This window comes from Petaurus breviceps, unplaced genomic scaffold (assembly GCF_028583685.1).
Source record: "Petaurus breviceps papuanus isolate PSGF00001 unplaced genomic scaffold, PetGlider_PUasm1.0 84, whole genome shotgun sequence".
Taxonomy (NCBI): Eukaryota; Metazoa; Chordata; class Mammalia; order Diprotodontia; family Petauridae; genus Petaurus; species Petaurus breviceps.
The window spans coordinates 2,812,456-2,826,160 of record NW_027186645.1 but is presented as its reverse complement, the minus strand read 5'-3'; the positions used below and the strand labels follow the sequence as shown (position 1 = coordinate 2,826,160).

The window sequence follows — 13,705 nt, the reverse complement described above, 5'->3', positions numbered from 1 at the left end:
ATTTCTTTCCAAAGCTTACTTCAAATAAACTTAAGATAATAGCAATAAAGGGGTAGCTAGGTGGCACAGTGAATAGAGCACTGGCCCTGGAGTCAGGAGGACCTGAGTTCAAATCCAGCCTCAGACACTTAACACAAAAACTAGCCATGTGACCTTGGGCAAGTCACTTAACCCCAATTGCCCTGCCTTCCCTCCCTCTAAAAAAAAAAGGCAAAAAAAAAAAGATAATAGCAATAACACTTTAAGCAAAATACTTTACATACATTATCTGATTTGACCCTCACAAGAAACATTTGCCAGGCAAGTCAAACCACTGACATGGCCTCAGTCACCACCTTCCTATGAAAGAATCCAACTCATGAGCCTAGGTAATAGCAGTGTCTCCAGACCATGGGTCCTTCCTTCCAGCCTGTGACCTACAGGCATCGTTGAGGGCAGGGAGCCATCATCCTTGCCACTGCCAACAGCAATTGTGGATGGTAGCACCCTCCCAGACACTTAGTCCCACTTTTAGCCCAGCCATCATCTTCAAAAGCAATGCCCGTGGCAGGTTCTGGAGGCTCTGCCCCCTCAACAGCCACAGCCACTGAAGATCCAGAAAAGAAAATTCTCACCACCCAAGTCTTTGGCATTGTTGAGTGCTTCTATATCAGAAATGGATTTTATTTTGTCAATAGAAATGACAAGAAAGATGCATTACCAACCACTTTGCCACTAGGCTCAAAGGACCATGTTATCTTTCCATCTGAGTGAAACCTATGTATTGTCTTCATTAGAAAGTGAGCTTCTCATGAGCAGAAACTGTCTTACCTTATTTTCTTTCAATTTTAATTTTTTTGGAGGGGGGAAGGCAGGGCAATTGGGGTTAAGTGCCCAGAGTCACACAGCTAATATGTATCACGTGTCTGGGGCTGGATTTGAACTCAGGTCCTCCTGACTCCAGGGCTGGTGCTCTATTCACTGCACCACCTAGCTGCCCTGACTGTCTTACTTTAATTTGTGCCTCCAATGCTTTGCACATAGTAGATACTCAATGAATATTTGGTTCATTCATTCATTACTCCCACCTTACAAATGACCAAACTGGGGCTACAACAGTAAATACCTTGCCTAGAGTCACATAGTACATCTCCAAAAGCAGCATTTGAACCCAAATCTTCCTGAGTCCAAGCCCATCCCTCTATCTACTCTACCATTTTCCCTGTCTTCCTTCATTCTATAAAACTGAAGCCCCAAAAGAGAGATTGCTGTTATGTGGATATATGGTATTGTGGAAAGAGAATTAGTTAATTAGATTAAAATTAGATTTTAAGCTCAACTCTGCCCCAACTGGCTGGATGACCTTGGGCAAGATTCAGGGCATTTAGTTTCTTCATCTTTAACATAAATAGGTTCAATGAGACTGTATCTAATCCTGTCTAGCTCTAAAATTCTATGATTCCAAGTAATGCGTTGAAAGAGAAGAACTTTCAATTAATTTATTTTGCTAAATAGGCTTATGTTCTTCCTTAGAAGAACATAGAAAATAAAAACATAAATAAAAAGTAGAAAAACACAGATAATAGAAGTAAAGGTCTTCTAAACCACAGACAATTCTAGATTTAGAAGACCATGGGTTAGACTTTACAATAAAGACATCATTGAGATAATCAGCATAGAAATGAATAACCATGAAAGTCTGTGGATATCTTAGAATCATGGACTGTGAGAGCTGTAAGAGACCTGAGATGATCTGGTTCAACCCCATATTTTTTTTTAAGATAAGGAAACAGAATCAAAGAGATAAAATCACTTGCCCAATGTCACACAACCAGTTTGTAACAGAGCCTGGTGTAAAGCCTTGGTCTCCCTTTTTCAAGGCCTGTACTTTATCCATTTTACCACCTTATCCCAAATTGTGAGTGATTTTCTGATGCAGAAGTGGTTTCATTTTTCTATTTTTGCATATCTTCCATTAACAATAAAGTTTAAAAATGAAATGTATACTTTTTTTATGATGGAAGATTTTACTCTGAATTCCCATGGAAGAAATTTGTCTTCTTTCAAAACCTAAAAATACTCAGTCCAGATGTTCTGTTTGCTCAGATGACATGTCATTGTAAGCATCTGGATACCAAAATGGTTAGATTTTAATTTTAGGCATTCAACATGCTTTCATAAAAAGTGTGAAAGGAGTGGAGAGAAGAAAGAAAAATGCATCTTCACCTTTGTTGCTCGTAGCTGTCCCTTTTTGATAAGTTTCTGTATTTTCCTCAGTGCTTTGAGCCTCTTATTATAAACTCGAACTGCATCAAACCCAACCTTTGAAAAGAAGTAAGTTACTTAAAACATATGGATTATCATTTTTACAAATTCAATTCAATAAGCATTTATTAAACACATTATGTTTCAGGCTTGGCTCCTTGCAAGGAGATTACATTCTTCTGGGAGTGGGGAAAATGCAACACAGACACAGATAAATAAATTAAAGATATGAAAATAATTACAAAGTGATTGGAAGGCTCTAACAACTGGAGGAATCAGGAAAAGGTCTCTTTTAGAAGTTGGCACTTGTACTGAGCCTTGAAGGAAGTTAGGGGCTTCATGAGGTAGGGGTGAGAAAAGAGATCATTTCAGGGATGGGGTTAATGGGGAACAGTAGGGAAGAACAGCCTGTTCAAAGGTGCAGGGGTGGGAGATGGAATGCCATGTACAGTGAGTAATCCAGTTTGACTAGATCACCCATCTGAGAGGGAGTGATGTGTATGTAATCAGCCTAAAGAAATCAACTGGAAACAGAGTGTGAAGGACTTTAAATGCCAAACAGATGGGTTTGCATTTGTCCTACAGACAATAAGGAGTCACAGAAGCTTCATGAGTAAGGGAGTGACATGGTCAGATGTATTTTTTAAGAATATCAACCGTGGTGGTGGCCAGGTGGTACAGTGAGTAAGAGCGCCGGCCCTGGAGTCGGGAGACCCGGTATCGGTTCCAGCCTCAGAAACTTAACTCCCACACAAAATAACTGGCCGTGTAACCTTGAGCAAGTTACTTAACTCCAATTGCTTAAAAAAAAAAAAGAATATCAACCATGTGGGGGATGGATTGGAGAGGGAAAGGTATAGTTGAAGGGAGGCCAATTAGGAGATTATTACAATAGTCTAAGTGAGATCCAATAAGGACCTGAACTAGAGTGGTTGTGGTACATGGGGAGAGAAGGGGATGGATACAGGAGGCATGGAGAAAGGAGCAACAAATGACGCCTGACCTCGGTTTTATATTTGTTGAATTTGAATTGTTGAATTTATATGTGTTGAATATGTATGTGACAATTCTAGGACATCCAGGTGAAGACAGGAGTCTAGAGCTCAGACAAGGAGGGCTGAATATTTGGGAATCATCTACACTGAACTTATAGTTGAACAATTTGTTGTATATGATTGTGATGGAATAAAATACTGTGCTGTAAGAAATGACAAGCAGGATGTTCCCAAAAGACTTACATGAACTGATCCAAAGTGAAATTAGCAGAACCAGAACAACATACACAGTAACAGCAATATTGTATGATCTACTGTGAATTAGCTATTCTTAGCAGTACAATGATCTAAGACAGTTCTGAAGGATTTATGATGAAAGGTACTATTCATCTCCAGAGAAAGAACTGGTGGAGTCTGAATGCAAATTGAAAATACTTTTTCTTTACTTTCTTATTTTGGGTTTTTTTTTTTTACTTTTTGGTCTATTTTTGGTCTTTCACAGCATAACTTATATGGAAATGTGTTTTATATGATTATACATGTATAACTTTAATTAATCAAATTGCTTTCCTTCTCAATGGGTAAAGGGGAGGGAGAGTGGAAGAGAATTTAGAACTCAAAATTTTTTTTAAAAGAATGTTAAAATGTGGATAAGTGGATAAGGAGGGGGTGAAAATTAAGGAGGAAGCAAGTTCAAAGGGTAAGATGTCTTGTACTATTTAGCTTTGAGATTATTTAAATTTTCATTATCTATATGTCTTACCTCCTCAACCAATTGATATTACTTGGGGATAGGGATTTTGTATTGCTATGTTTTTAACCACTACTACAATGTCATGCACAAAGTATACACTAGATACACGTTTGATAAATAATCAAAGAAAATTAAATAAATTTCCAATGACACACTACTTACTGTGGATTTGAGACATTTTTTAAAGCCATCAATATTGCCATAAAAAATAGGACTGTGAAAGCTAACAATCTTCACTCCTTCAGGTTCATCGACCTGCAGTTTGGAAAGGAAAGTATTTCTGCAATTAATTTCAAGACTCATGCATTAGTTTTAAAAGCTGCAGGGACTTTGAAGAGCAATCCTTCACAAGTACTCCAGAGCTTGCAACTAACTGTTTCATTTCTTTATATTAGACATTTTTAATTTTGTATTTTGGCAAAGATTTTAGTCTGCAATACAGCTAACTTGACGTTGTCAAAAACCTTTTGAAAATTTTAACCAGCAATAACTATTATGATTCCCATTGAAGAGATGAAGAAACTGAGTCCTAGTGACGTTGTAGGGGCCATTCACTTATCATGGGCCACAATGCAACATAATTGAAGAACCAAAAGCAATATTTCTAGAAACAAATTCTCAGAGCTTAAAGGACTTTAGAGATCATCTGGTAGAAATCTTTTACAGATCAGGAAACAGAATCATAAAACTGAAGAGCTAGAAACAACCTTAGCAGTCATCCAATGCACTCTAAAGCTAAAAGGAATCCCTGCTATAATGAACCAGATAAGTGATATTCTAGTCTCTACCTGAACAGCTCCAAAGCACAGGTAAGTCCCTATATCTTGAGGCTGCTCATTCTACTTTGTACATGAGGAAATTTTTCATAGTATTAAGAGTAAATTGGCTTCTTTACCACTTCTACCCATTGCCCATGGAGACCCAGGAAAAGTAAGTGATTTGGTCAAGATCACACAGCTTGTTAATAAATAGCAGAACTGCTACTAAAACTTGGGTCTCCTGAATCCTACTTCAATTCTTTGCCCCATAAGATCAGGCAGTCTACAAATCATAGGGCCTTTCCAAAATCAAAGGCAATCTGGACAGCCCTTTCAAAAAATTCCTGAGTATATTTATTGGGTAGGGACAGGAATCAAAGTTGTTCATCTGGTATTAGTTCCCTGACGTTCACGTGTAAAGCATTGGTGAAAGGAAGCAGCCCCTGAGAGCATTTATCCCACAAACCCAAACCTAGAACATGATGGAGAAGGTCATACACAGGGACTTACATTCTTGTAATCCTTGGTGCTTTTGTAGAGGTCTGTGCCAGGGACATTTCCGAGGTCATTCCATGAGGGACTAAGGAAGAGAAAACTATGGTCAAGGTACTTTGTCATAAGCAAATTTTGGAATGAAACATCTAGTGGCCAACCTTTAAATTGCAGGCATTAAAGAGGTGTGTGTGTGTGTGTGTGTGTGTGTGTGTGTGTGTGTGTGGCTTGGCTGCTGAAGGTTAAAGCTTTTCCTTATCTCTTAACTCTGAATCAAATATCTGGCATGAAAGTATAAGGTACGACATCTCTGCTTTTTGTGACTGAGAGAAAGAATGGATTCCCTTTTGTTAGGCTGTTGTATATACATCAAGATCACCACTTAATGTCAACTTCCAATGCCTCACTGCAGTGAGCCTGGAAGTGGGGGTCCTTAAAGCTTCTTCCATTCAAAGAGCAATCTCTGGCAAGCCGTTGAAAGGTAGGATCATGAATTTAGAGCTGGAAGTGCCTTTAGAGGTCATCCAGCCCAACTACTTCATTTAGAGATAAGGCAACTGACCCCTAGGGAAGTGACTTCCCAAACAACTAATTGGTGTCTGAGAAGGGATTCAAGGCTGCGTCTTCCCTGGCTTCAGGTCTAAGACTGGATCCCCTACTCCATGTGCTTTTTTTTTTTTCTTTTTTTTGGAGGAGGGAAGGTAGGGCAATTGGGGTTAAGTGACTTGCCCAAGGTCACATAGCTAGTAAGTGTTAAGTGTCTGAGGCTGGATTTTGAACTCAGGTCCTCCTGACTCCAGGGCTGGTGCTCTATTCACTGCTCCACTCAACTGCCCCTCCATGTGCTCCTTAGATCTACTAAAACAGAAAGGTTTTGAGGATGGGACTAGCAATGGATGGCCTCTGTCCTTTGAAGTACAGACTAGTTGAGTCAGAAAACAGGTTGGCCAATAGATAATGAATTTTTATTTTTTACACAGCGATAATGACCACCCATTAATCACTGAGGGCATACAATCTATGTTGGTGACACAGTGACAAAATCACAGATCTTTTAGAGTATATTTGAATAAATTATATTAGCTTAAGCATTTAAATAGGACTTTATAATTATTATTTCATTTTATCCTCACACTATCAGTGGGAGGCAGGAGCTATTATTATCTCCATTATACAGATAAGGAAACTGAGGCTTAGTAAGGTTAAATGACTTGTCCAGGGTCACACAATTAGAAAGAATGTGTGGCCAAATTTGAACTCAGGTTTTCCTGACTCTATCCACTGGGCTACCTATTTAGCACTTTATGTCTGTTAACTCATTTGATCCTTAAGACAACCCTGTGAGTTGGTGGTATTATTATCTCCATTTTACAGATGAAAAAACTGGGGAAGAGAGACGTCTATAAAGTGTTGATGGCAATGCTACTTACCTACAATGTTCTTCCTGTCCATTTGTTCAGACTACCTGGCCTTGACCTGTTACAAACTGTACAACCTTGATCAGGTTCTTTAGCCTCTTCTCACCCTGTTTCTTCATCTATAAAATAAGGTGCTGGGACTAGAAGGCTTCTAAGATCTCTTCCAGAGCTAGATTTATGAGCCTTCTGCTTCTCCAAATTCTCTCCTTCCTTCTAGACTCAGCTTAATGTGTCCTCTTTCCCCACTCATTCCAGGCTGATTGCTCCCTCCTGTAACCTCCCCCATGGCACATTTTGTTCCTAAAATCAAAATCTCCTTGTTTCAGGGCAGCTAGGTAGTACACTGAATAGAGCACTGGCCCTGGAGTCAGGAGGACTTGAGTTCAAATCCTGCCTCAGACACTTAACACTCACTAGCTGTGTGAACTTAGATAAGTCACTTAACCCCAATTGCCCTGCAAAAAAATAAAAATAAAACAAAATCTCCTTGCTTCTTAGCACATATTACCTTACATTGTTGTTTCTTTGTCTTTTTTTTTTTAGATGTCTAGAGTAATCGATTTAAAACCAAAAAGAAACTTACTGGTCATTTAATCCAAACCATTTTATTAGATGAGGAACTTGAACCCAGAAAGGTGAGGCCACTTAGCCAAAGTTACACAGGGAGCAAATGACAAAACCGGGATTTAAGCTTGACTCTTCTGATCTCTTTCCAGTGCATTTTGCTGCTTCCTCTGACTCAAAATCCAGAATCTTTTCCATGTGACATGGCTGTCTCCTCAAAGAGTCTATAAGCTCTCTAAAGGTAGGAACCTTGCCCTGATCTTCATGCAGTCCCCCACATGAACACTATGAGAGCATAAAGCGGCCCTCAGAGTAATCTAGTCCAACCCTCGGTTTACTGATAAAGAATCAGATCAAGAGAAGTGCTGAAAGTCATCAAGTTAGTAAATGGCCTTACCTCCTCAGTACATAGGACAATACCTTTCACTTGGTTTGTACTCAATAAAGATTTATTGTTCTATGATAATAATGATATCTGATCATTTCCTTGAGCTAAAAATAGTTGGCTCTACTCACTGTGCCACCTAGCTGCCCCAGTATTTGACTTTTTAAACACATATCCTTATTAAGAATCATACCTATTTTTACTGAAATGAAGCGATTCTTCTTCTTCTACTTTTGCTTTTTTGGAGGAGAGAAGGCAGGGCGATTGGGGTTAAGTGACTTGCCCAAGGTCACATGGCTAGTTTTTGTGTTAAGTGTCTGAGGCTGGATTTGAACTCAGGTCCTCCTGACTCCAGGGCCAGTGCTCTATTCACTGTGCCACCTAGCTGCCCCTAATGAACCCATTCCTTCAACTACTAATTCTCTCTGTCTCTGTCTCTCCTCTCTCTGTCTCTCTCTCTCTCTCAAACTACCTTGTATTTAATAACTTTGTACATATTTGTATTTATTCTTTTTATATTTCTGTTACATAGATTTATGTATGTTTTTGCTGTCTCCTGCATTAGAAGGTAAGCTTCTTGCAAATGGGGATGGTTTTATTCTTTGTACTTGTATCCCCAGGACCCAGCAGAGTGCTTGGTGACTACTTGGTTGGGTGGTTGCTTGCTTCCTTGCAGTAGGAGGGCCACAAACATTTCCAGGCCTTCGACTTCTAGTCCTCCTTTCTGGATTGGACTGTGGATGTTCTGACCCCTTTCACTATCAGATAAATTCCATGATTTGTCATGTGTGACGAGAAGCAGATAGTAAATGCAATTCCCAAAGAAAGAGGATTCTGTTTGGATTCTTTCAACAATGGACTCAGTGGATCAGCATTATAATTAGTGGAAATTAAATCCCAAGTCAAAGAAAGGGACTGATCCTTACTGGCCAAAAGCCCAGGTCGAGATCAGCAGCAACCATGTACCATGAGTTTCCCTTTCAGCTCACTCTGATCCATAGTAGCAATCTCTTAGCTTGGAGCCCATGATCAAATTAAATTACCAAGAAAAAAATTAAAGGGAAAATCGAGGTGAATTATGGAGGCCCAGAATCCTAAAGTCAGATTCTTCCAAGGTCAGTCCCTAAGCAACCATTTAGTGCACTACAGTTGTAAACATTCTGTGCTTAGAGGAGGCATTGGAGTGCTAGGTGGAGGAAGGACACCAGACCTGGACAGATGGAAGAGGCTGGGGCTGGGCCAAAGACATCCCACAGTATTCTTGGCCATCAGGATAAGGTGAGGAAGATCAGCAGAGGCAAGCACATGGGATAGAGTGGGGGGGCCTGTTTTTATGAGTATTTGATGCAAAAAGAAGGCTTGTCTCCCCTTTAAGCCCAGCACAGCATACATTTAACAGTGTCTTGGAACCAAAGGAAAGAGATGAGCCCCAGGTCCTTTACCTTTTCCTCAACAGATTTTATTTTCCATTACCCTCATCTTCTGTGATGCTGTCCTCTGAACTCTCTCCACGTATGTACACTTTACATAAACACACTGCTCGTACCAGCAGTGATTTGTTGTAACAGATTTGGCAGAACTGAACAAATTGTTTTTTCATCTTCTTTTAGCCTATGTCCCCAACCCTTCTTAAACATCCAGCTGCTCTCCATTGCATAGCTAGGAACATGCCAAAGGAGAGACCACAAACTTCTCAGTTCCTTTCCCACATGAGGTGTCTTCTAGTTTCCCAGGCACTGTACATAGTACTTAATGGGGAAAGTTTCTCTTGTATTTATCAAAATGCCATAGGAATCATGTAGAAAAAACTTCTTTCTCATGTTACTCACAATTGAACTCTCAGGACCACAGTCAGTAATCCAAACAGAAGGCCAGCAAGCAATCCTAGGTCAAGACCCAGGATGATGGATGCAATACACGTAAACACCCAAATGACCTAGGGAAGCACATGAAAGGAGAGATGTTATAATCCAGCCATTAAAGGGAAAATGAAGTCAGGCTGTGGGAGAGAGAATAACAAGATCAGTTCCAGAACAGAATGAACATTAAGAAGCAGCTCCACCCATGTGCATGCAGGCTGCTATTACTGCCAATCTTGTCCTGGTTTTTCTACCCCTTATAAATTATTTGCATGGAATGGGAAGTGGCCCTTCAAAGGAAACATTCCCAATCATTGTTTGAATTACAACATAACTTAAAAGGATTCAGTTTTTTAAATAATTCTTATATAAACTAAAAAATAAAGAGAGAGAAAAATAAAAATAAATAAAATAATTCTTATAGTAACTGAGGTCATTTTGCAGTTTTAATCAGTATACCTTTTTGACCTCCTGGTGTCAAATTTATGACTGCTCAGGGCTCAGAGTTTCTGTGTTTTATACAAGGCTCCCAATGGAAATAGATTTTCCCCAGGGAGTTCAATTTAATATGTATACAGGCAACATCATAAAAACACAGCATGCACAAGACATTTCACTGCTTTTGGTTCAGCCTTGCTATTTTTGACTTGAGTACAGGGCTTTCCAGATAGCTGGTACAATTTAGTAGGGAGGGGTTACTCAGACCCAAGACAGGTTTCAGAGGAAATGGGCAACCTGGGACTTACAGCATCAATCTTATTCTGCCTCCACAGACGAGGAACATCGCACACTTGCATAAACATTCCTTTCAGGTTGGCAATGACAACAGCAGCCAAGACAGACTGCCAAGAGAGACAGGGAAGGCCATGTTATTCACTGAAATGATTTTTCCCTGGGATGATTTTTAAATCTCTTGTTATTTCTTCCTTGTTGCAGACCAGTGCCAGGAAAATTGTGCAACCGATGTGCCAAAAAGCAGTCATACCTTTTGCAAGGGTTCTAGCAGCTTCCCCAAAGCCACAATTGCAATCAGTACAATCAGGGCTGAGATGAGGCCAGCAACCTGAAAAAGAATGTTGACATAAATATATGTGGTTTGCTTTTTCTGCTTGCTTTCCAAACTCACCACAGACAACAGCCTAAGGAGATGCCTTCTGGGCATCATTGTACACAAGGAAGTTATTTTATAAGCACTGAATGGCAGTAATGCTTTTCTTCTCTTTACTCTTCCCTTTCCCTCCCCACACCCCAATGCTATTAGAGGGAATGTTTATTGTTGCTATTATGCACAAAACACAGACGGAGGAGAGGAATAAGTATGTCACACTTGGGCAGAGAAGCTACAGTAACTATAGAAACTGAGAAATATTGAGGTCAAGTCAGATTTCATATTGGGAGAAGGGATAGTTTTCTTTGACATCTTACAGGACTTGTAGTCTATTCTGTTTGCAAATAATCTCTAATCCAAAACTTCAAGGTACTTGCTCCAAATTCCTAAATGGACAAAAGAGTACTGTAATGTTGAAAGTACTTTACACCAGATTCATCTATTCATTGCAGAATAAAAGTGACTTGAGAACAGGGATTGTTTTTGTCTTTGTGCACAGAGCCTTGGTCAGGATAGGCACTTAGTAAATATTGGACAAAGTGAATTGGAAAATAAGATAATAAAAGCAATAATAACAATACTTGGAGACCCAGAGTGGCATAGTGGGTCAGTCTTGGAATGAGGAAGTCCTCCAATAAGTCATATGATACAGTAGAAAGAGCACTGGTTCCAGAGTTAGAGGACTTACATTCAAATCTCACTTACTACCTATGTGACTTTGGTCAAGTCACTTATCTTCCTTGGGTCTCAGTTTCCTCAACTATAAAATGAAGAGGTTAGAGTAGATTGCCTCCAAGGTCTTTTCCAGGTGAAGAGAGGTGATTCTTGAACTAGCTAAATATTGGCTAAATGACCATGAACAAGTCACATTACATCTCTAAGACTCGTAGAGATGACAGTCTGCATCATTGAAGGGAGGATTGATTATAGGATTATAGATTTAGAACTGCCTGTGATCTCAGGGGTTAACTAGTCTGACATCCTCATTTTACAAATAAAATAATTGAAGCACTAAGGTGTTAAGCAACTTGCCCAAGGTCAACATGGTGGGTAGAAATGGGATTTGAATCCCAGTTCTTTTATACCAAATCCCATACTCCTTCGACCAAACCATGCCTACATATTAGGAGTTCCCTACACACATGAAATCATGAATCTGGACATCATTACCATCACCATCTCCTTCATCACAACAATAATGTAACTTCATGCTTTATGGAGCAATTTTTCTTCCTAATCTATTCAAGCTAATAAAAATATTTGTTTACCAACCGTATTACAGATAAAAAGAGTTCTGCATCTTTTGTTTGTAACCTTGATGAGGGCACGTGTCTCTTAATTCCTCTGGGATGTCCCATGGTGGCTCTTAGTGTGTCTTCAGCACATAGTGATCTTGCTATGGACTCGTGAACTTTACCAGGGCTCTTATAATAGACATTCCAAAAGCTTTACCTTTTCTGTCATGAAAAGCACTCTTAAGGTCAAAAAAGAGTTGGAAGAGAAACTGAGAACATAGGATTAGGTGGAATCCACCAGTTTAGACAGCTGAGCCTAAGCAGAGGTGAGCAATAGAAAGTCTGAAAGAAAAGGAGACAGGAAAACTAGACACCAAGTAATCAAAAGGGAAGAAGAAGCAAGAAAGGTGACATCTACTTCTGGCTTTTCACGTTACTAGAGGTCGATAAAAGGAAATTAGAGTTAGAAAAGCAGAAAACCTAAGGAGATATCACTGAAATATTCAACTGGCACAATTGGTACCAGCATCAAACTCAGGGCCCTTTCAATACACTATTATGAATATTATGAATCAGGCAAAGTTTGTCTTCAGTACACCACAAGTTTTCTGTCCTTTTATCCCCACCACAGAATTCCACCCCCCACTCCCTAGGACTTCATACTTTTTCATTTAGTTTCCTCCTCCTCTTCCTCTTCCTCTTCCTCCTCCTCTTCCTCCTCCTTCTCCTCTTCCTCCTCCTCCTCCTTTTTTCAGGAAAGGATGTATCAGTCATTTATATCTTAGAATTAATTTTAACTAATGGGATATTTCCCCCAGGCATATAAGGATTTAAGCCTTGTCTCTACCTCGTGGGATCTAGAGGAAACACAGAAAATAGCATGATGGACCTGGAGCCAGTAAACCCTCAATTCAAGTGTGATCTCAGAAACTTACTAGCTCTGTGTACCTAGGCAAGTCATTTAACCTGTCTGCCTCAATTTCCTCAAATGTAGAATAAAGATAAAATGAATAGCACCTACTTCTTAGGGTTTTTATGAGGAGTAAATGAGATGATATTTCTAAAGTATTTAGCAAAGTGCCTGGCATGTAATAGTCACTTTGTTTCCTTCCTAATTATTTTAAGGTTTTGTTTCTTGCTAAAGGAATTGCAACTATCAACTGACAGCTAAGTGAAGTGGGATTTGGAGGTGGGGAAGAGTATGAGGGAAGGAACTTCCTGAACGTCCCCGAAATCACACTGTGCAGGTACCTTGCTATATATAAGGACAATTCTTCCTGTAAGAAAGGCACATTTATTGATTCTGTTATCAATATAGTTTCTTATAGGAAGGTAGACTAGTAAAAATGTGTGATGGTTGGTAAATTAACTATACTCAACAGCGTTTGTTTGAAGGAATTGAAATATAAAAACTAAGTTAATTGTTAAGAAATTAGATCAATATTTACTTAAGTTAAATGAGATAACATATATGAAAGGTTTTGCAAATTTTAAAACAATATAAAAATGCTAGATATTATTATTATAATTATTATTGCAACACTATGGATAGGAAGAACTATATAAATACAAAAGCATTTTGTCCTAAGTCATTTGGGAAGGTAAAAACAGAGGTAACAGAATACAAGTGGAAGACAAAGAAATGAATTTTGAATGTTTAACTGTATTATACAATATATAAATGACCCACACTGGTTAAAATCCATCAACAGAATAGAACATACACAGCTTAGTGGATAGAGCCCTGGACATAGAGTCAGAACACCTGGAATGAATTCTGTGTCAGATACTTACTAACCATACGATCATGGCAAAGGCATTTAATCTCTAGAACCTCAGTTTCTTCATCTGAAAAAATAGGGATAATAATATTTGTACTATCTACCTCTCAGT

The 13,705-nt window shown here is 39.1% G+C and overlaps 1 protein-coding gene across 1 annotated transcript in view; it reads right to left on the bottom strand.

The window, feature by feature from the left end:
- Positions 1-13,705, bottom strand: part of SLC26A4 (solute carrier family 26 member 4) — a 61,307-nt gene that overhangs the window by 12,775 nt on the left and 34,827 nt on the right. Inside the window, exons 11-16 of the mRNA XM_069107000.1 lie at positions 10,455-10,532; positions 10,216-10,311; positions 9,440-9,546; positions 5,262-5,331; positions 4,156-4,248; positions 2,206-2,301 (exon numbers count right to left, since the gene is read on the bottom strand). Coding sequence (XP_068963101.1) covers positions 2,206-2,301; positions 4,156-4,248; positions 5,262-5,331; positions 9,440-9,546; positions 10,216-10,311; positions 10,455-10,532 — 540 coding nt within the window. The remainder of the gene's footprint in view (positions 1-2,205; positions 2,302-4,155; positions 4,249-5,261; positions 5,332-9,439; positions 9,547-10,215; positions 10,312-10,454; positions 10,533-13,705) is intronic.